Source organism: Sinocyclocheilus grahami, unplaced genomic scaffold (assembly GCF_001515645.1).
Source record: "Sinocyclocheilus grahami isolate Dianchi unplaced genomic scaffold, SAMN03320097.WGS_v1.1 scaffold54.1, whole genome shotgun sequence".
Classification (NCBI taxonomy): domain Eukaryota; kingdom Metazoa; phylum Chordata; class Actinopteri; order Cypriniformes; family Cyprinidae; genus Sinocyclocheilus; species Sinocyclocheilus grahami.
Genome location: NW_015505233.1, coordinates 3,564,808 through 3,585,312, shown reverse-complemented (window position 1 = coordinate 3,585,312; position 20,505 = coordinate 3,564,808). Strand labels below are relative to the sequence as shown.

The 20,505-nt window shown below is 41.0% G+C and overlaps 2 protein-coding genes across 4 annotated transcripts in view; both read left to right on the top strand.

The window, feature by feature from the left end:
• LOC107583514 (ankyrin-3-like) overlaps positions 1-17,650 on the top strand; it is a 58,720-nt gene extending 41,070 nt beyond the window's left edge. The window contains exons 29-36 of one of the 3 annotated variants that reach the window (XM_016269743.1): positions 4,673-4,795; positions 5,097-5,123; positions 5,716-5,794; positions 7,115-14,311; positions 15,012-15,086; positions 15,603-15,734; positions 15,866-15,946; positions 17,108-17,650. In XM_016269743.1, coding sequence (XP_016125229.1) covers positions 4,673-4,795; positions 5,097-5,123; positions 5,716-5,794; positions 7,115-14,311; positions 15,012-15,086; positions 15,603-15,734; positions 15,866-15,946; positions 17,108-17,427 — 8,034 coding nt within the window. In that variant the 3' untranslated portion in view covers positions 17,428-17,650. Of the gene's footprint in view, positions 1-4,672; positions 4,796-5,096; positions 5,124-5,715; positions 5,795-7,114; positions 14,312-15,011; positions 15,087-15,602; positions 15,735-15,865; positions 16,021-17,107 lie in introns of those variants that run through there. The other 2 variants (XM_016269742.1, XM_016269744.1) reach the window with 2 other exon arrangements.
• Positions 17,651-18,638: 988 nt separating this feature from the next.
• Positions 18,639-20,505, top strand: part of LOC107583516 (uncharacterized) — a 9,719-nt gene continuing 7,852 nt past the window's right edge. Inside the window, exon 1 of the mRNA XM_016269745.1 lies at positions 18,639-19,743. Within this exon, the coding sequence (XP_016125231.1) occupies positions 18,800-19,743 (944 nt within the window). The 5' untranslated portion in view covers positions 18,639-18,799. The remainder of the gene's footprint in view (positions 19,744-20,505) is intronic.

Genomic DNA, 20,505 nt, shown 5'->3' with positions numbered 1-20,505 from the left:
CGGACAGATCCAGCAAGATAAGTATTGAAGATTTGGAATGCGCTCTTGCCAGTCTTAGGGCTTCAACAACTAAGAGCAAGGCAGTCTCGGTTGAATGTCCACTTCTGAAACCAGACTGGTTGCTGTCGAGGAGGTTGTTCTGTGTGAGAAAGGCAGAGACTTGGTTGAACACAGCTCATTCAAGTGTTTTTGCAATGAAAAGAAAAGGGGAAACCAGTCTGTAGTTCTCTAAAAGAGATGGGTTAAGGGTGGGTTTCTTAAGTAATGGGGTTATACAAGCCTGTCTAAATACTGAGGGAAAAACACCAGTGTAAAGGTATGTGTTAACGATGTGAGTCCATGTACAACTGCAGGAGAAATGGCTTGAAGGAGATGAGATGGAATAGGATCAAGCAGACAAGTAGTAGGATGATTAGAAAGGATGAGTTTGGAGACTTCTGCCTCAGAGAGTGAAAAGAAAGATGTGAATGAGTGTATGTTTGCTGGTAAGATGTGCTTGACAGAAGGTGGTGTAGAAAATTGTGCACTGATGGTTTTAATCTGAGAACATAACAATATCATCTTCTTATTTAACACAGCTCATTCAAGTGTTTTTGCAATGAAAAGAAAAGGGGAAACCAGTCTGTAGTTCTCTAAAAGAGATGGGTTAAGGGTGGGTTTCTTAAGTAATGGGGTTATACAAGCCTGTCTAAATACTGAGGGAAAAACACCAGTGTAAAGGTATGTGTTAACGATGTGAGTCCATGTACAACTGCAGGAGAAATGGCTTGAAGGAGATGAGATGGAATAGGATCAAGCAGACAAGTAGTAGGATGATTAGAAAGGATGAGTTTGGAGACTTCTGCCTCAGAGAGTGAAAAGAAAGATGTGAAAAAGTGTATGTTTTCTGGTAAGATGTGCTTGACAGATTGTGGTGTGGAAAATTGTGCACTGATTTAATTTTATTAATGAAGAATGTGGCAAAGTCATCAGCTGTTAGAGTTAATGAAGGAGGAGGAGGACAAAGGAGCAAGGAAAATGTTTTATAGAGCATGTGAGAGTTAGACGAATTGTTAATTTTGTTATGATAGTATGTCCTTTTAGCAGTGGAGACATTAGCAGAGAAGCAAGAGAGAAGTGATTGATACATATTAAGGTCAGTAGAATTTTTTGATTTGCACCACACCCTTTCAGCAGCCCTGAGCTTAGAACGATGTTCGTGGAGAACATCAGACAGCCAAGGGACAGAAGGGGTGGTACGGGCAGACAGTGTCTAAACAAGATGTAAGAGTGGAGCAGAAAGTATCAGTAGCACTGTTAGCATCAAGAGATGATAACTGCCCTTACGAAAAAGAAGTTTATTCAAGTGTGCTATTAATATACTTCTTTTAAACTAAAAATAGGAAAGTATACTTTTAGTCTACTTTTTATGTACTTCTCAGAAATTGGCTTTATGTACTTCTCAGAAATATACTTAAAATGACATTTAAGTATGCTTGACTTATACTTAAAAAGTCTAAATATATTTTAGCTATAATTGTGCTCCTAGAATCTGTGTTTTCATTGTTATACTGTAGGGGGCGCTAGTACACATCTTCTGTACAAAATTTCCAAAAAAACACAAGTGAAGAAGAAACCGAAACAACAGATGCTTCCACATGTATTCTAACACGATCATCAGACATAAAACAGTATCAAAACTATGTAACATTATGGAATAAAATGTCGACCAATGAAGAGGTAATAATGACTTGGGGTGTTGATCGACTTTATCTACGTTTTGATTATCATTCTGAATCCAATTCATAGTATTTTTTCAGCTTTTTGTTCAAAATGTTGTTTATTTCTTTATTTTTTATTTATGAAACTTATCCACATTCAAGTATTTAAAAAAAATGCATGAAGCTAGAATAATTTTTTTTTGTTTACAAGCAGATACGCTGTTCTTTTGATGTTTGGTATGTTCAGATATTCATGTAACAAAATATATACAAATTAATACCTAAATAGGGACATAGTAGTATACTTAAAGTATGATGTAACGTTCACTTAAAGAAAACTTACGAGTATACTTGCAGTATAAAACTACTAAACTAGTAGTTTACTGAGACTATACTTCAAAGTGTACTAAAAATGCTACTACAAGTATTTAATTAGTAAACTATCAGTATACCTATAAATTCACTTTTAGTATAGTTGCAGTATAAACTAAACATTTTGATGTAAACTAGTTGTGTACTCAAAGTTTACTACTGTTATACTTAAAGTATACTTAAAAGTATACTTTTATATACTAGAAAGTGAGCCAGTTTAGTCCCAAGGAGTATTGAAATAGTACACTTACAAGTATACTACTAGTACACTGATATTTGTATACTTACTACATAAAGTATACTTAAAAATATACTTGAACTTTACTTAAGTATACTTACTAAAATAAACTTGAAGTATACTACTTTTTGGTAAGGGTGTTTAGGGGGAGGAAGTGAAGATGAAACCATAGCAGATAGCCGGGAGAGTGAGAGTGAGCGTAGGTTACGTAGAAAGATGACATGTGGAAGGGTATGTGTCATGTCAGGAACCATGTTGAGGTTAAGAGTGAGGAGGAAGTGATCCAAGGTGTGCAGTGGAGTAACCAGCACATGATCAGTGGAGCAGTGTCGTGTGTAAATAAGGTCCAGTTGGTTGCCTGATTTGTGAGTAGCCATAGTTAACACTCTCTTGAGATCAAAAGAGTGTGGAAGTCTGCAGCCTGAGGTTTATCTAGGTGGATGTTGAAGTCTCCAAGCATAACTAGGGGATTGCCATCCTCAGAAAAGATTGAGAGCAGCACATTTAATTAATCCAAGAAGTTACCTTGTGGTCCTGGGGGTCGATAAACAACTACAAAATGGATTTTAAAAGGGTGGGTAATAGTGACTGAATGTGATTCAAAGGAGCTGTTAATACCCAGAGAAGGTAAAGGAATACATTTTCCAATCATTAGAGATAAGCAGACCAGTACCTCCACCTTTTCCAGTCAGACGAGGAGTGTGGGAAAACTGGAAATTATTGGAGAGTGCTGCAGGTGTAGCAGTGTCCTCTGGTTTGATCCAGGTCTCTGTCAGGACCATGAGGTTTAGTCTTGAATGACTAGAAATAGATGTAATGAAATCTGCTTTGTTTACTGCAGACTGACAATTCCAGAGACCAATAGAAAAAGAAAGTAGTGTATTAGCAGACATAGGCAAAGTGTTCAGGTTGTTAGGACTGGACTGCCTATAGTGTGTGATGCGTGGTTTGCGAGTGGTAGTAGGGATATGGAAACACATAGTAAGAGTTGGTCATTAAAACTGAAACAGAAGTGAAGCAAGGTGTAGAAAAAGGATGAATCAAAGGCAATACTTATGTACCTTGCTGCTGTCCCTGCCCGGTAGAGTCGCACGGTAGAGTCGATGGTCTTTACACTCTTCGGTCTTCACACGAGGGCTGCCGCGGTATACTAACCTTTTTTATACCTGTTTGACAAAACAGAAATTGAATTCAGCTGAACACACTTTACTGTTTATCACAACAAAGGGCTAAGCAAGCGCACGTCGCTGACAAGGTATGCGATAGAGTACAAGACCAAACGCAACTTCAGCACGTCTCAACACAGTAAACAAAACAATTGTTTCCTATCATCGACAACTGCGCTAAACACTAATGAGGCAAATAGATACACTTAAGATCTGCTTTTAACTTCCGTTGATTGGCTGCTTTCCTCAAAGAGTATTTCTTTACACTGTCTTTTGCTAGCGCTTGAACACACTTTACTGTTTATCACAACAAAGGGCTTAGCAAGCACACGACACTGACAAGGTATGCGATAGATATAATAATAATTCTACCAGCTATTAAAGGATTAGTTCACCCAAAAATTTTAATTTTGTCATCATTTATGCACCCTCATGTCATTCCAAACCTGTATAAGTTTTTTTCCTATGCTGAACACAAAAGAAGATATTTTGAAGAACTTTGAGAACCAAACAGTTGTTGGTCCCCCATTGACTTCCATAGTAGGGAAAGAAATACAATGGATGTCAATGGGGACCATCAACTGTTTGCTTACCAGCATTCTTCAAAATACATTTTATTTATGTTCAACATAAGAAAGAAACTAATACAGGTTTGGAACGACATTAGGGTGAGTAAATGATGAACATTTTTATTTTTCTCATGAACTATTCCTTTAAGTATGCACATACAGAATTTCAGTAAACAGGTATTTTCAAGTAAACCAGCTGTACAGTTAAATCTGAATATTGAAATGAAATGCAAAAGTTATATTTACCCTATTGATCAAAGATATATGTTTTATTTTCTGTGTTGCACTGGCAGATGTAACAAATGTCTTGGATATTATATTGATACTTAGCAATGTGGATGCAGCATCATGCAAATGTTTTCTGTTACCAGTGCCACTGAAAAATGCTATATTCACAGTCAGCCATAAATTATTTATTCCATGAGCAAAAGTGTCCTATAACAGGTATAGCAAAAGTGTCCTATAATTTGTATTTGGCTGGTCATGTGACCACAATATAGCAGACCCCATGAGGCAGCTCAGCTCAATGTAAAATAAAGCAGCTTTTATTAGACTACTGATATGACTGGAGATATATATGTAAGACTTTTTTTCATTCTATGTTGTGTATGTGGATGTGTTTTGTAGGTCAGAGATATGGGCCAAGAGCCATGTGGGAGAATCTCATTCCTCAGAGAACCAAAAATCGCAAAAGGCCTGCCACAGAGTGCAATCTGCAACCTTAACTTTTCACTGCCAACACACAGGAAGGTAAGAACAGACAAAAACATGATTGTGTGATATTTTCTCTAGTGTTATCTGGAGTCTATTAAACATTAAACATGTCACAGAGCTATTTGTGTTGCTGCTTTAGCTGTAACTTTGTTTTGCCTTTCTTTTTGTCTTGCTCTCTTTTAATCTCTGCATCTGTATTTATTATCTTTTCTATTCCTTTACTGTCCTCTTTCCACTCTTTTTCTCCTCTCTTTCCAATACCATCTTCACCTACTCACCATACTCGGCTGCTGCTGCTCCATTATGTATTGCTGCAATGCACCGTGGGAAATTTTAGGAAATGGAGTCGGATCCTGATGATGAGGTACTTATTTCATAACTTGTCCACCTTTGCCTTTAATGTGGTGCTTATGTGATCATTCGCTTATTTATGTGATTGGTCAAAAGCTTTTGTCCCAGCTCCTGTCATTGGTCAGGCAAGAGCATGACTTCTTTTTGTGTTTATGAGTATATTTAAAGCGTTGTGTTATTTTGTGGCTTGGTGGAAACATTTTTCACATATCACTTTTGCAGATTTAAGTTTTATTTAATTTTATTTCAAAGTTAAGCAATTAGGCAGATTCACAGGAAAATACTAACCTTTCACATTGTTAGCAAATGGGCTGTGCTTGTCTAGTTGACCCTCTCTCAGGAGACCACATTTCAAAGTAAAATGAAGCACAACATTCCTTACAGAAAATGAAGCAATTGAAATATTTTACTGATATCCAAAATTAAGTTCACCACATGAATTAATTTCTTTAAAAGATGCCCTGAAAAAATCTGGACGAACATAGATACAGTGCTTTCAAAACAATCAAAAGGAAGTTGTAGTCGTTAGCCATTTAAAAGATCACTGCACTACGATTTTTGTCACTTTGTTCTTACATAGGATTTTTACTTTTGTGTTATTGCAGAATGACAAAGATCGACGACATACCTTTGCTTCATTAGCATTGCGAAAGCGCTACAGCTATCTGGCCGATCCAGCATCCAGTGAGTCCTACATTTTCTTTATTCTTGAAACATCAGCATGACATAATCACACAGTCGAAGCTTCATACGTACACAGGCATCTGATACTGGCGTATATGAAGTCACAATAATCTCATATCTCACCATTTTCAAAAACAGAACTGCCAGTATATGTCTGTGTACATAAGTCATAAATAATTTCATTTGTTTGCTTGCTTTTTTGCCTTCTCTGTTTTTCTTTTGTCATGTGTATTGTTTTTTGTTCCATTGTTTCACATTTCATATGATTTGCTACCACATTGTCTATACAGGTTTTATATTGCTTGATGTGTTTTTAAATAAACTTATCATTATTATTTGTTATTTGTTGTCATTATTTGTTTAATTTTCTAAAGAATTTGCTTGCTTTGTATAAGAATTTATACACTTCTTATAATTGCTCATGATGAAAACTGTGGACTCAATATCAAAACTCAGTACTTGCTTCCTTATTCATTTATTAAAATGTTATGCCTTGTAATTGGCCAGTTTATCTGCTTGTTGCCATTTGAGGGTAAAGGAAAGTAGGTTGTGACAATACCAAAATGTCAGTAGTCAATACCAGTATTAGTGAAATTTTGTTATTTCAAAACCACATCTAGAACTAATAGGCTATTGAACATACTTATTTAATTAAAAAGGTAAAGTATTAAGGTAAATATTAATGATAAATTAAAATAATAGCATATAGTCTTCAAGTTTCTTAACTAAACATTATATATACTCCATAAATGGGACTGTCATTCAAAAAAAAGTTGCCCAGCTGTGATCGGTGAGTGTTTTTTCCTTACCATTTTGTTTGTTTAATATTGATGATATAATAAATAGTGGCAGGTCTATTAGGCTGCATTTACACTGCAAAACCTAATGCACAGATCTATTTTGACAGGAATCTTATTGACTCAATATAAATTCACTCTGTACTCAGTACTACCAATACTGTAGGATTTCATACCTAAACACCGGTACTTATGACCTCCCTAAGCAGAAATTAATAGACAATTAAAACTTTTTTAATCATTTTATAGCTGAACATATTTTCAGAACATTTTGAGCTTCTTGGCTTATTTAAGTGGCTGATATTTTTCCCATTATTTTGCATCTCCACCCATGTGCCACAGGCATAAGTTATGTTTTGTTTTTTTATTTGTTTCACTTTTCATTGTCAAAAGCCGCTACAGTTTCAGTATTTCCACTGCTGTTTGTTTTTGGATTTATCCCCTGACTAAATCTTTCTTGTTTCTCTTTTCTCTCTTATTTAACTATTTTCGTTTACTTTGTTTATTAATTTGATTATGCTAGAAACAGCTGAAAGAGGCCATAACACCACTCCAAAAACCACGCCGCAGCCTTCTGGCTACGCTTACAAGCCTATCTTTACGACGCGCTCCTACCAGGCCTGGGCAACTAGCTCCCCCATCAACGTCCCCAGCCAGACCAAGTCTGGATTTGGCTCCCTCTCCAGCTCCTCATCCAACACCCCCTCAGCCTCCCCACTGAGATCGGTGTGGTCTGTGAACTCTGCTTCTCCTATCAAATCCATTATTGGAGGTTCACCAGCATCTTCCATCAAATCTGCCAGTGACGTTGCATCACCTATTCGATCCTACAGAACTATCTCCTCACCAATAAAAACTATAGTTCAAGGTGCCCAGTATCCAGTCCAAGCCTCCCCCACCCTTCTGTCCTCTCCAGGCAAGAGTGCCCCTGATCCAGTTTCACTTAAAGGCCTCACAGGGCTCTCAGCCAGGACATCTCCTGTACCATCTGGCGGAACCTTGCTGGAAAGATCCTCCATTGCTATGACTCCTCCAGCCTCACCTAAGTCCTCACTAAACATGTACAGCTCAAGTTTGCCATATAAGTCTGTCGTAACCTCAAACCCTCCAGCAACCTGCTCCCCCATTAAAACTGTCCCGGGCTTCTCCTCTATCAGAACCAGCACTGATGCCTCTGCCAGAGGATTTCTGTCATCCCTCTCCTCACCATTGAAATCTGGCTCAGCCACTACAACCGCTGCGCTGATCAATGGGACGGTTTCCCCAACCAAATATCGCTCCTCCTCCCCAACAACCCATCTTACCAGCACTCTGCAAGAAAGAATTCAAGCCACAACAAATGCAGCAACAACAAGTGTAAACGCTGCATTTGATGAAGTGGAAAAAACTTTTAATTCCTGCTCTGCTGGCTATGGCACACTAAAGTCAGTGTCCTCCACTCCCTCATCCTCTTACCAGTCTATCCGTTCTTCTGCATCCAGCTCACTGTATGCCTCCCTCAGATCCCCTCAAAATTCTACCACATCTGTAACTTCCAGCACTATTACAGTCCCTGTCTATTCTGTCATAAATGTCTTACAAGAACACCAGTTTAAAAAGCTCCCTGAAGTCTCCATGTCAACAGCTGCTCTCCTGTCCCCCAGAAAGGCCATGCCCCAAGAGGTTAATGCCCAGACTCAGTCCTCTTTTGCCAGAACTCTGTCTCCTGTCAAAACTCCAATGCACATGTCCCCAGGAACAATAAAAGCTGCTACCTCTTCATCCCCTCTGTCCAACAGCCAGGAGATACTAAAAGATGTGGCTGAAATGAAGGAGGACTTGATCAGAATGTCTACAATTTTGCAAACTGATACAAATTCAAGCTCCAAAGGTTATCATTCTGACTCTAAGGAACATAAAGTTGAAGATGAGGAGCCTTTCAAGATTGTAGAGAAGGTCAAACAGGACCTTGTCAAAGTCAGTGAAATTCTTAGCAAGGATGTTTTGAGAGAGAGTAAGGCAAATATTAAAAACACCAAAAAAGAATATGTCCTAGAGGATGACACAGATGATAATCCACAAAATGAATGGAGATGCCCACCTCGATATGAAACATTAGCTCCTCAAGTCAAAACAAAACCAGTATCTGAGAGAGATTTTAACCTTGCTAAAGTTGTTGATTACCTAACCAACGACATTGGCACAAGTTCTCTTTCTAAAATAGCAGAGGCTAAACAAAGAACTGAGGAAGCAAGGAGAGAAGGAGAGGAGAAACAAAAACGTGTCCTGAAACCAGCAAAGGCATTACAGGAGCACAAGCTCAAAATGCCTCCGACCAATATGCGCCCTTCACCTTCAGAAAAAGAACTATCAAAGCTTGCCGATGCATTGTTTGGCCCTGAAATAGCACTAGACTCTCCTGATGACATCTCCCATGACCAAGACAAAAGTCCACTATCAGACAGTGGGTTTGAAACTCGCAGTGAGAGAACTCCCTCTGCCCCCCAAAGTGCAGAAGGAATGGGGCCCAAAGGCCTCTTTCAGGAAATTCCTCCTGTCATCACTGAAACACGAACTGAGGTTGTTCATGTCATAAGGAGCTATGAGCCTCCAGAGGATCCTAAGGAGCCAGCATTGGAAGATGCTAGAATGACAAAGCCTCCACTGCGATGTGCAGACACTGAGCCCCGATCACCTGGCGGGTCCATCAAAGAAAGAGTTAAAGCTTACCAAGCCAGAGTCAATGCAGAGGATGATGTGATGAGCAAAGGTATGCGGGTCAAAGAGGAAACTCACATAACAACAACTACAAGAATGGTATACCACAAACCCCCCATTAAAGAAGTTGCATCTGAGAGGATGGAGGAGACCATGTCTGTACGAGACATAATGAAGGCCTTCCAATCTGGCAAGGATCCATCTAGAGAGTTAACAGGCCTGTTTGAGCACAAAAACAGCAGTGAAGGGGCAAATCCATCTGTTAGGCCTCTAGACCCAATGCCCAAAGTCGAGCGCATCATTGAGGTTCACATCGAGAAAGGCAACAAAGCTGAACCAACTGAAGTAATTATCAGAGAAACAAAAAATCACCCTGAGAAGGAAATGTACATATATCAGGGCAAAAGTGGCATGAAAGAACTGCAAAACAGAATGGGCAGTGAGCAACATGACAGCATAGAACCTGAAGAATCTCTTCCTTGTTATCTGGACTCCAGAATACACATGCCTGTCTCTGTGGAGGATGATAAAACCTTGAAACTGCTTAGTCAGCAGTCAGTGGAGTACCATGATGATGAATCATCTGAAACAAGGGGAGAATCGTACAAATTTGCAGAGAAAATGCTCCTGTCAGATAAATTTGACTCTTCTCATTCAGACTCAGACGAATCTGTGATTGACAGGTCTCGATACTATGGTGAGGGAACACAAGGTGGCTCAATTAGAGAATTCATGCTAAAGCCTGATAGGTCAGGTAGATCATCAGAAGATGACAATTATGACAAACTCACTTTGCTGCAGTATGCTTCTGATCCTGATAGTCCAAAAAAGTCTATTTGGATGAGAGTTTCTGAGGACGGGCAGAGTAAAAGCAGAGAGAATCACAAATATGAGGACAGAGTAGACAGAACTGTCAAAGAGGCTGAGGAAAAACTTAGTGAAGTTTCACAATTCTTTCGTGATAAAACTGAAAAACTGAATGATGAGCTTCAGTCCCCTGAAAAGAAGCATCGCAGACAAGATGCAAGGGAGACTCGTTCTGGGCCCAGCTCAACACGTAGTAGCCCAGAGAGGTCAGTGCACAGGACTGGAGGTACTGGAGAGGACTGGAGTAGAGACAGGTTTAGGGATAAGTATGATTCCCATGACAGAAAATGTGCCAGTCTACCAAGCAGTCCTGAAAGACGAGTCTTGCTTCGATACAATGATGACCCGAAAAAGGGAGACAGCTCATCTGCAAGCAGTGCAAGTGAATCGTCGAAATATTTCCAGCCTTCAACAGCTAAGGTTAGCTCGGTAAGGATGAAATTTGAATCAGAGGCCCAGAAACAAGATAAAGGTCCACAATGGGGACAAACTTCAGGATCCCCAGTGAGGAAGCTGCAGGAAAGTAAGCTGCCTGTTTATCAAGTTTTTGCAGGAGGTAATCTCCCAAAGTCAACAGAGTCTTCAGAAAGTGAGAGAAGTCCTAAAAAAGATAGTGAGGTTGGGCAAAGTTACAATGTTCGGAAGGCTCAAGCACATGCACAAAATCAGCACAGTGAAAGACAGAGAAATAGGTCAGATAACTCTTCACCAAAACATCACCAAAATGTTTACAGTAAGGAGCAAATTGCCAATGAAGAGAGGAAAATATACAAAACATGGGAAAACCATGGCAATGGGCAACTGAAAGGCCAAAAGACAAAGCTTACTCATACTCTAGTGCATGATAGGCAAAATGACGACTCACAGAATGAGCAGCACTCATTGAGAGATGGAAACACCCCAAAAGAAGAAACAACTAAAAAGATAATTTACACAGAGCTTGTAATTCGAGAAGACCCTAGTAATGCTGAAAAATGCAATGGTGCTCTAAAAAAAAACTCGGAATCACAAATTCCTGTTAGGGTTTCATCTAGTTTTATAGGCCACCATCAAAGTAGTACTTTAAAGTTAGATTCCTCCATTAAATCTGAAAGAACAGGGTCTCACATAGCCAGAAATACACAGCACACAAATTCCGGTGCTAGCAAATCACCTAGTGATGTGTCATCTGTAGTGAACTCAGATTCTAGCAGGCAGATTGTTAATATAGTCTGTAATGGTGTGGATGATAACCAAGTTGAGTATATTGAAGAAGTGACCCCGGGTGTCACTGCGGACATTAAACCTCTTCCTGTGTATGTCAGCATTCAAGTAGGTAAACAGTATGAGAAGGAAACTGCTACTGGACAGTTAAACACTTACAAAAAAGTTGTAAGCCATGAGAGCAGGACAGTACATGAAACACGAGGAGCGTTTTATTCTGTCAAACAGAAACAGCCACCATCTCCACAGGGAAGCCATGAAGATGACACGTTAGAGCAGGTTACATTTATGGACAGTTCAGGGAAGAGTCCGGTAACTCCTGAGACGCCTACCCCGGAGGAGGTTAGCTACGACCTGAACTCCAGAGCTCCTGAACCTGTCATCGGTTCCATGGCTGGCATGCCTAGCCCAATCCCAGAGGAGTCAGAGGAAGAGGAGCAGCCAAAGACCTTCATTTTCAGAGAAGTATCAGCAGAGAAAGCCAAGTCTGCCACTCAAACGTTAGAGCCTTCAAAAAGAAAACAAGACTCAAATGGAAAAAGGTCAAAAGACAAACGCATAGCTTACATCGAGTTTCCACCACCACCACCTTTAGAAACTGAACATGCTGACCCTGAAAAGAGGGTGTCATGTCCTTCCTCAGAAGCAGAAACAGAGATGATAGAGGTGAACCTTCAAGAGGAACATGACAGACATCTCCTTGCAGAGCCAGTAATCAGAGTCCAGCCTCCTTCCCCTCTTCCACCTGGAGCTGACAACAGTGACTCTAGTGATGATGAATCTGTTTTTCAGCCTGCCCCCCTTAAGAAGTACACCTTCAAAATGGCTGAGGAGTGTGAGAAATGTGTTGAGCCTAGGAAACCAGAGAGAAACGGCTCACACCACAAGGAGTCAGGTATCAATGGCATTGTCAAAGGAGAAGAGGTAGAATGTGAACAGAATGGAAATGATCAGTCTATCACTGATTGCTCAATAGCAACAACTGCTGAATTTTCCCATGATACAGATGCCACTGAGATAGATTCTCTTGATGGGTATGACCTACAAGATGAGGACGATGGACTGAGTGACCCTAAAACATCCAGCCTGTCGAATGAGGGAAAAACAGGAGATCGGTCTTTCAGCCAGAGCAAACTTGAAGTGATTGAAGAGGAGAGCACACCAAATGAGGAAACTGGGGAAAAGGCAAAAACAAAAAGGCCATCTGGGAAAAAATCAGACAATGGGAAAGAGGATAAAATCTATTCTTTGGAGGGAAGACACCCAGATAGACAAGGTGTTGCAGACAATTATTTCAAGTACCAACTAGAGGAGGACATAAACCCTACCTTTAAAACTGTGGCTACTAAAGGCTTGGATTTTGATCCATGGTCTGGTAAAGTGGGAGAGGAGGGAGCTTTTGATGCTAAGAACAAAGATGAAGATCCGAAGCCCTGTTCTTTGTCAGTTGAAGACAAATCACAAGCAACCACGCCGGATACCACTCCAGCAAGAACCCCAACAGATGAGAGCACCCCAACTAGTGAGCCCAACCCTTTCCCCTTCCATGAGGGCAAGATGTTTGAGATGACCCGCAGTGGTGCTATTGACATGAGCAAGAGGGACTTTGTTGAAGAGAGACTCCAGTTTTTCCAGATTGGTGAGCATACATCAGATGGGCAGTCAGGGGACAAGGGGAAAGGGGGCAGGAATGCGGGGGTAGTCGCCTCTCACTCAAAGGCAGGGGAAAGAGCTGTAGAGGGAAAGGTAGAGGAAACCACTGATTTAACACCATCCAGAGGCAGCACAGTGCAAGGCAGTGCTGACTGCCTGGACCCACCTCCATTCGCTGACACCACCTCATGCACTGTCACAGCCTCCAAAGTCGACCCCAAATTACGCACCCCCATTAAGATGGGCATCGCAGCTTCCATTACTGTAAAGAAAGACACTGGCTCAGCTGAACTGACTGATGTTAAAACTGAGTCCTCAGACAGTCAGATGCCGGAATACATTAGCTTGGAATCTCAATTAGCCGAAAGTCACTTTGATAGCAGGCGCACTAACTCTTCCCCGACTGGCAGAAAAGATTACCCATCAGAAAACTACAATAACAACAATAATTTAGAGGCCTCCAATGTGCAGGCCAACTACATCCAGTGTGGTAGTGTAGTGTTCAATTTGCAGTCATCTTCTGAACCCACCTTACAGAAAGCTAGTAGAATAGAAGCTCAGTTCTGTAGGGAGTCTTTGGAGAAAGCAGAGAAAGCCAGTACTGAGAGTCCTCAGACTAAAGTAGTCTCAGAAATTAGGCAGCCCAAGTCTAGGCTCCCAGTCAAGGCAGCAGGGTTCCGTTTTAACACACTCAGTTCAGGGAAGCAGAAGCCTAAACAGGTTGTGAGGCCAGAGGCAAGGAAAGTGGATCCTGCATCCATAATGCCTGAGCCCAAGTCTAGAATACCTGTCAAGGACATCAAAAGAAGTGGTGCAGCTAACTCAGCTGTCACAGCTCAAGTAGTTCCAAGGTCAAGTAAGCTCCCAGAGTCAGAGAGATCAGTCAGACCAGTGGTTCCCTCTAGGCTGCCTTTCAAAGACAGTTCATGTGGTTCTTCCGAGGCAGGTAGAGGCAACTTTAGCGAAGTGTGTAGGCAGTCAATTGAGTTCTTAAAGAATGTTAGCGGAGAAGCAATAAAGGTGGCCGAACGACTTTCAGACGAGGAGAAACAGTCACAGGGAGAGCAGTCGCAATCGGAGGAGGACAGCAGCACATCACGAAGCACCTCACTATCGGACCCCTCTCAGTCCCAGCCCTCCCTCTCCGCTGGCTCCTCCCGAGGGGTCACACCCTCCAGGACAAAGGTCACAAGGGCGGCGGGCAGTGAGAGGAGGAGGAGTAAGCGGACTGGAGGAGGGAAGGAGGGCAGTAAGAACGAAGGGGCTCGCAGGTCGCCCCCCGTCGCGGAGATCAAGCCTAGTTTGTAAAACTTTATTGAAAACTTTACTTGATCCTTAGTTGCATGAGCCGTTGTGACTGACTGGATTGCCTGTGGCGTGAACAATAGCTGTCATTCTTGTCATTCTCTCATCACTGTGCTGTGTAACTGTACCGTCCTGTATCTGTCCCTGTCAGAACTCCCCTTCTCTCTCCCCTACCATCCACAGATAATTTATCCTAATAATGAGGGGTGGGGCACTGAGCAGTCTATCTGTGCTGGGTTGGTTAAAGGAACGTTGTTGAGGAATATATATCTGCTTCAGTGTTTGTGAACTTTGTTAGAAAAACTGTACAGTACTATGTTGTCTGCATGCCTCATCTCAGCAAAGTCTCTTTTTTGTTATTGTTTTGTTTTAATTTTTTATACCGTTGTATAAACTCATAGTTATTGCCTGCATAGATTCTGTTGAAAATTTGTTTCACGTACACAATCAGAGCACCAGCTGTGTAGCTGAAACATTGTAGTTCAACTCTGTCTGTTCTTCCTTTTCTAGCCAAACACAGTACTATTCGAAAAACATCCAACAACAAGTTTTTCTTTTCCTTTTAATAGCTTCTGTAGGAGAAAAATCTTGTTAATTTTTCCTTGTTTTGGCCAGAAAAGGAAGTCACCTGGATTCTTCATTTGAAAAGAATGAGTTGCATGTTTGTAATGTTTTTGTTCTGTATGTCATGACAGGTCCACAGAGTCCCTGTGAGAGAACAGACCTTCGCATGGCCATCGTTGCTGATCACCTGGGACTGAGCTGGACAGGTTAAGACTCACTTTGCCCCATATGACTGACAAATTTAGAGGTTACATTTTACTTGCCAGGCACTAATTGTTTACTACTGACCTTCAGAAACCTAAAATATTTAAATAGGAAGCAAATTATAATTTGATCGCTAGTAATCAATGGCAAACAATCCTCAAAAGAGCATGCCACATGTGTCCTCTTGTGCCTGTTCTTGGTATTGCAGCACATAACTGGATTTTTTTTTTTTATAAATATTTTTTTTATTTAAATTCAGTTAAATTCATAATTCTTCACATGTTACAACACACTATGAAAGACTCACTGTATTTTCCCAAATATCTGATTCTGATTAGAATTTTAAATGTTTACTTAACTCAGAAAAAGATATTCTTGAACTCAGAACGCAGCAAATGATGGAAGGTTTAAAAATGTAGTAGCATTTTTCATTTTAATTGTCTTTACATCTGTCTTCCTTTACTAGCTGACTGCGCAGAGATAATGCTAGTTATGACATGTGTTTTTCTGTTTTATAGAGCTGGCTCGTGAGATGAATTTTTCTGTTGATGAGATAAACCACATCCGCACAGAGAACCCAAACTCTCTCACAGCCCAGAGCTTTATGCTCCTTAAGAAGTGGGTCATTCGGGATGGGGAAAACGCCACAAGTGAGAGTCATTTTCTATCCATCTTTCTTTTTTTATTAATATCTTTCTTTTTCTGTATTACATGTACTGTGATGTTATAATATCTACCTAAAGCAAATAAATGTAAGTCACTATTATTTATGTTTTCTTAGCGGATGCACTGACGACTGTCCTGACAAAAGTGAACCGGATGGATATTGTGACTCTGCTGGAAGGGCCCATATTTGACTATGGTAACATTTCAGGCACCAGAAGTTTTGCAGATGATAGCGCTGTGTGCCAGGAAAAGGCGGATGGTAAAGTTTAGCCCCATCTAGCTGACCCCCATACCCCCCCATACCCAACCCCACCCCTCCTTTTTTATTGTCACCTTTGTTTTTTCCTCTACAACCTCCCTGTGCAGTTTGCCAAAGTATTAATCACAGATGGGCCACCAATAATTACTATTTTGAACTTGAAGCCTCAGTGAGATTTATAGAAACCACATTTATAGAAGATTAGGTCACAGGCCCCGATCACACACAGTCTTATTTAATCACTCACTATTCTCTTATATTAAAGACTTTCTGTATTCAAAGACTCTTCATTTCTGTTACCCTTTTCCCTTCCTCCCAACACCATATGCATGGACCTGGTTTGAACATGCATGTATATGGTCATGTGACGTGAAGCAATCACAGCATGATGCTTTGCCTCAACAAGTGTAGGAAGGGCCACTCTACAAAATTTTCCTGTTACACATGTACACACTTTTCTTTTGGTTTTAATGAAGGCCCTGCAGTATATTGCCAGTGGAACATGAAACAAATACTGTTCTCTGCCATGAAATTTATTATATTATTGAAAGGTCAGGAAAGAGTTATTTCTAAGCAGAATGCATGTTATTATCAGCTGTATCCTGATGAAGCTCTTTTGATATTAGTTGGTAGGAGTGTTACAGGCCAGCTGTTGTTTTACATAGTGGACCAGAGTGCATGGCCTCAGCTAAAAGACTCAGCTGTCCTCTGCCTCTCAAGCTGTCAATCTGCTTCCTCCTCCATCTATCCTTCTCTCCTCTCCTCCCCTGCACTGGAGCAAGGGATAAAAAGAGAGAGGGGGGAAAAGAAGAGAAAGAAGGAGATCATCTTTCTCTCCATAGTCTCCTCCTCCTTACAGTCTCCTGTGCCTCCCTCTGTCAGATGCAAAATGAATTGTCCTCTCCTCTCCTCCAGTACAATCCCTCATTTCCCCTCCCAGACCCTAGAACCTCATTCTTCTTATTAATACAGCCATTGTCTTGTCTTTCTAACTTGCATGTTCTTTTGTGTGTGTGTGTGTGTGTGTGTGTGTGTGTTTTTTTTTCCACAATACTCCACCACAACACCTCATACAACTGCATCCTGATGTGGCCCAAGACTCACTATCCAGTTCTCTATCGTCATCTACTCCTCTTAAGTCTTTCTTCTCTCTCTCCTCTCTCTCTCCTTCTCCTGCTCTCAGCCTGTCACCTCCTATTTCCGCACGTAGAATTTGTCTCTCTCCCTCACCCTGCCCTTCTTCTCTTCCTTCTTTCTCTCCCTGTGCATCACGTTCCCTGAGTCCTGCCTCCTTCTCCCCACCGCCCTCACCGTTGCCCCCTTGTGCATGCTGTCATTGCCCCTACATGCCCCCAGGACCACCCCTCATCACTCCATCCCTCTGTCTCAACTCCTCTACTACTGAGCGCTTCATCTGAACAGACGTCATTATCCTCATTTTTACTTAGCCAGATTTTGAGTCTCCCCATACTAGTAGCAGCACACATCTCGACTATGACTGTAAAATTAAGACTGCTTCTTATTTGCACTTATGCAACATTTGTAATGGTGTCTAACTAACCAACTAAAGTGACCCTTTAGATTAGACAACACTATTCACTATTAACTAGGTGCATATTACTAGCATATTGGCTGTTTATTAGTACGTATAAAGCACATATTAATGCCTTATTCTGCATGGCCATATTCTAGATCCCTGAACCCTATCCAATACCTAAACATAACGACTACAACAACTGCCTTGCTTACAATCAATAAGAAGTAATTAGGAGTTTATTGAAGGAAAACTCTTAGTTAAAAGTGAATATGTGCTCCCAAATCTAAAGTGTTACTCCACTTTATTATTATAGACCCAAATGTCAACTCTAATGTATTTGTTTTTAAGTTAAAGTTAGACATGAACACACACAGCTCTTTGACTATGGGGAGATCACACATAGATATACACTATCGTTCAAATGTTTTGGGGTTGGTAAGAATTTTTTCACCAAGGCTGCATTATTTGTTTAAAAATACAGCAAAGCCGTAATATTATTAAAATATTCTAATTTAAAATAACTGTTTTCTATTTTAATATATTTAAAATGTAATTTCTTCCTGTGATGGCAAAGCTGAATTTACACCTCCCATTACTCCAGTCTCCAGCGTCACATGATCCTTCAGAAATCATTCTAATATGCTGATTTGGTGCTCAAGACACATTTTTGTGGTAACCATTGTTCATTGATGAATAGTCACTTTTGATCAATTTAATGCATCCTTGCTGAACAAAAGTATTAATTTCTTCAAAAAATCATACTGACCCCAAACTTTTCACAATCTCTGTTTTTGGAGATCTGAATCTGTTCCATTGTCATTGTGTATTAACTGTGTTTGTTGGTCTGTATGTCTGCTGAATCTCTGGGAAATATGGTCAAATACTGTGCTTTTGCTCTTCACGGTGGGATTAGGTGATTGTCTGTGTCTATGTTAAAAAAATAGTTTACCCAGAAATGAAATTGGCATTTACTCACCCTCATGTTGTTTCGAATAAATAAATAATACACTAACGAAATGCAGCTTAGAAACTACATGAGGGTGAGTAAACTTTCATGACAGAACTTAAATTTTTGGGTAAACTGTTCCTTTAAGCATGTATATGTGTGTGCTTGTTTGTGTGTGATTGTAATTGTGTCCTGTCATGTCCATCCATTTGTGTGTGTATCATCTCACCCAGGTTTCCACAACATCCTGGCTCAACTGCAGTCAACTACCAACCCCACCCCCACCACACCCCCTATCTGCCCCTCTATGTCTGATGACATCGAACCCATCTTAGATCTGCCCCTTGACCCTCCCCCATATTGCCCCTCCTGGGGACTAGAGCGGTACAATGAGGACGAGTCTGTCAGAATCACCCCAACCAGACCCTGCGACCTGCCCCTGTCCAAACCTGTAAACCAGCATCACACACTCTCTGAAACAACTGCCGAAATACACACATACATACTCTCCCCTGATTCTCAGCTCCCTTCTGACAACCCCAAACTCACAACACAACTCTCAGCTGTCACATGTGACCCTGACTCACACCTTACCCCTGAGTTTTCTCCCCTAGACCATGATGAACCTCCTCTAAACCCCTCGGTTTGCTCTGTACCACTCCAGTCTGTCCAAAAAACAGACCCACCCACGATCAGGATCGAACAGGACCACCTTATACAGGGGAACCAGGGGTCTCAACAAAAGGAACAGAGAGAAGAAAATGAGGAGAAAAAGTCCCAACAGAAAACGTCTCCTCCGGTGGAACAGACAGACCTAACACACAAGGAAAAAGAAGAGCGTCTCTCATCATCATTACTACCATCCCCATTAAAAGAACTAAACGTTAACATGAGGGGACAGGAGAGAGTGATTCTGAAAGAGGTCAAAGATCATGATGAGTCCCCTTTGCGACCCTGGGCAGAGGTCCTGAGGGAGTCTGGCTCAGGAGGAGAGGAGGAGGAGGAGGAGGAGGAAGTCGAGAAAAGACAGGAGCAACCAGAGGTGTCAGGAGGCCACATCGGAGAGAGGGAGAGGGAAGTGAATGAGGAGATGACTAAGGAGAAAGTGAGAGAGGTAGTGAGAGGTGTTGAACAAATTGAGTCTGAGTTGTGCTTGCTCTCCACAGGCTGGCTCACTGAGACATCAAACACAGAGCCGCCCGCTTCAGGGCGGAGTCACGGGTCAGACTACATGGACCGACAGGACAACAGGTACTATACATAGTTACAATTATTATGCTGACATTACCCACATTTAATCATATCATAAGAAATTAAACTTGAAATGTGTTTTAAGTATTAGAAGACATACTGTAAATTTAAAGCATGTCCCCCTTTACCAGAAAGACCATCTATAGAAACTAAGCTGCTAATACAGCTGAAATATTTGGGTTTGTAAAGTCAGAAACTCATAAAACATATTAAAGGTCCCATATTGTCAAAACTGAAATTTCCTGGCTTTTTTCACAATTACTGAGGTCTAGGGGCTATTTAACTACCATATACCTTTCAAAACAGTCAATCCACAGTAAAATTCACACAGCCTGCTTAAAGTTCTAGCTATTTTTCATGAACTGTTGTGACTTCCGTAAAAAGTTGACGTCAGAACTACACAGTCAGTGCCTTCAGTCACCCCCCCGAGCACCGCCCACCGTCCCACTCTCCTTTTGCCAAACCCCCAGACAACATCGCGTCCATGCTTTTGCTGAGCAACGACAACATGGAAACATGTCGAAAAGGTTAACTTTAACCACGAAACCAGATCGGCCGACCTATAACGTTATGCTCTCACTCAAAGGATGGACGATCTGACAGGATTGTTACTATGAGGTGGATCACATCTAACGTGTACAGTAAAGACAAACTCACCGTGTCTATCAAGTCATGATGAAGATGTATATACATTTCAATTTTAGCAGGCCACTATTTTTACAGCTACATTATTGTTCCAGCCACAATTAATCACAACAATGT